The sequence below is a fragment of the Myotis brandtii genome, unplaced genomic scaffold, assembly GCF_000412655.1.
Source record: "Myotis brandtii unplaced genomic scaffold, ASM41265v1 scaffold575, whole genome shotgun sequence".
NCBI lineage: Eukaryota > Metazoa > Chordata > Mammalia > Chiroptera > Vespertilionidae > Myotis > Myotis brandtii.
The window spans coordinates 934,180-935,073 of record NW_005370153.1 but is presented as its reverse complement, the minus strand read 5'-3'; the positions used below and the strand labels follow the sequence as shown (position 1 = coordinate 935,073).

At 60.0% G+C, this 894-nt stretch overlaps 1 protein-coding gene across 1 annotated transcript in view; it reads right to left on the bottom strand.

The window, feature by feature from the left end:
- FEZF1 (FEZ family zinc finger 1) overlaps positions 1–520 on the bottom strand; it is a 32,355-nt gene extending 31,835 nt beyond the window's left edge. Inside the window, exon 1 of the mRNA XM_014549914.1 lies at positions 25–520. Coding sequence (XP_014405400.1) covers positions 25–462 — 438 coding nt within the window. The 5' untranslated portion in view covers positions 463–520. The remainder of the gene's footprint in view (positions 1–24) is intronic.
- Between the last annotated feature and the right edge of the window lie 374 nt (positions 521–894).

The window sequence follows — 894 nt, the reverse complement described above, 5'->3', positions numbered from 1 at the left end:
CGGCTCCGAGCCTGTCAGTCCAGCCTTGGGGCTCGTGTCGTACGCCACCGGCACGAAGGGGATCATGCAAGGGATCGACGGGTTAAGATGCAGCGGGTGCTTGGAGTCCCCCTTGGGCACGGCTCCCGGCAGGAAGTGGGGGACCGGCAGGGCCTTGGGCTCCGGGGTGCGCGCCATGATCCGCTCGATGGAGAAAGCCAAGGGTTTGGAGGTGCTCATCGCGCTGCCCCGAGCCGGGGCAGTCGCTAACATTTTGGCGGTCGCGTTGTGGCAGCCACTGTCCATGTCTGAGCCGCCCGCGTCCGTCAGCCGAGGCCGGGCTGCGCTGTCGTTGCCTTGTTCTCTGCTTGTCACAGACCTGCGGAGAGGGGGACGGGCGCGATCACCACCAGCAGCCTCCTCCTCCTCCTCCCCAGCATCGCCAGCCGAACCTGCCTGCCCAGCCCAATGGACTCCCGCCATCCCATCGCAGAGTTCTCGGCGCACCAATGACTCAGGGACAATCACTACTTATTTCTATCAATAGAAAGTGTTGTGTCAATAACGCAGCCAAGATCTCGCCAATCGTTAACTTCCAAGAGGAGAAGGTAAACTAGATAATTGCTCAATTCGCTTCCAACAGTCAACAGGAAAACTTTTTTTTTCCTCTGCAGTCGGCGACTACTTCTCATTGGTGAGGGACGTTCCCCCGCCCAGAGAGGAGGCGGGGGCGCTCTCCACCGCGCCGCGCGCCCTCCCCTCCGCGCACACACTCCGGGGCGCACACATCCCTCCCCTCCACCCTCACCCCACCCGCACCCCTTCGCTTTTTCCCTCTGTCTTTTTAATTCTCAATCTGCTTAACCAAGCTTTAGAGGCCAAGCAAATCTGAGATCAATTTTCTCGTTTAGCTCT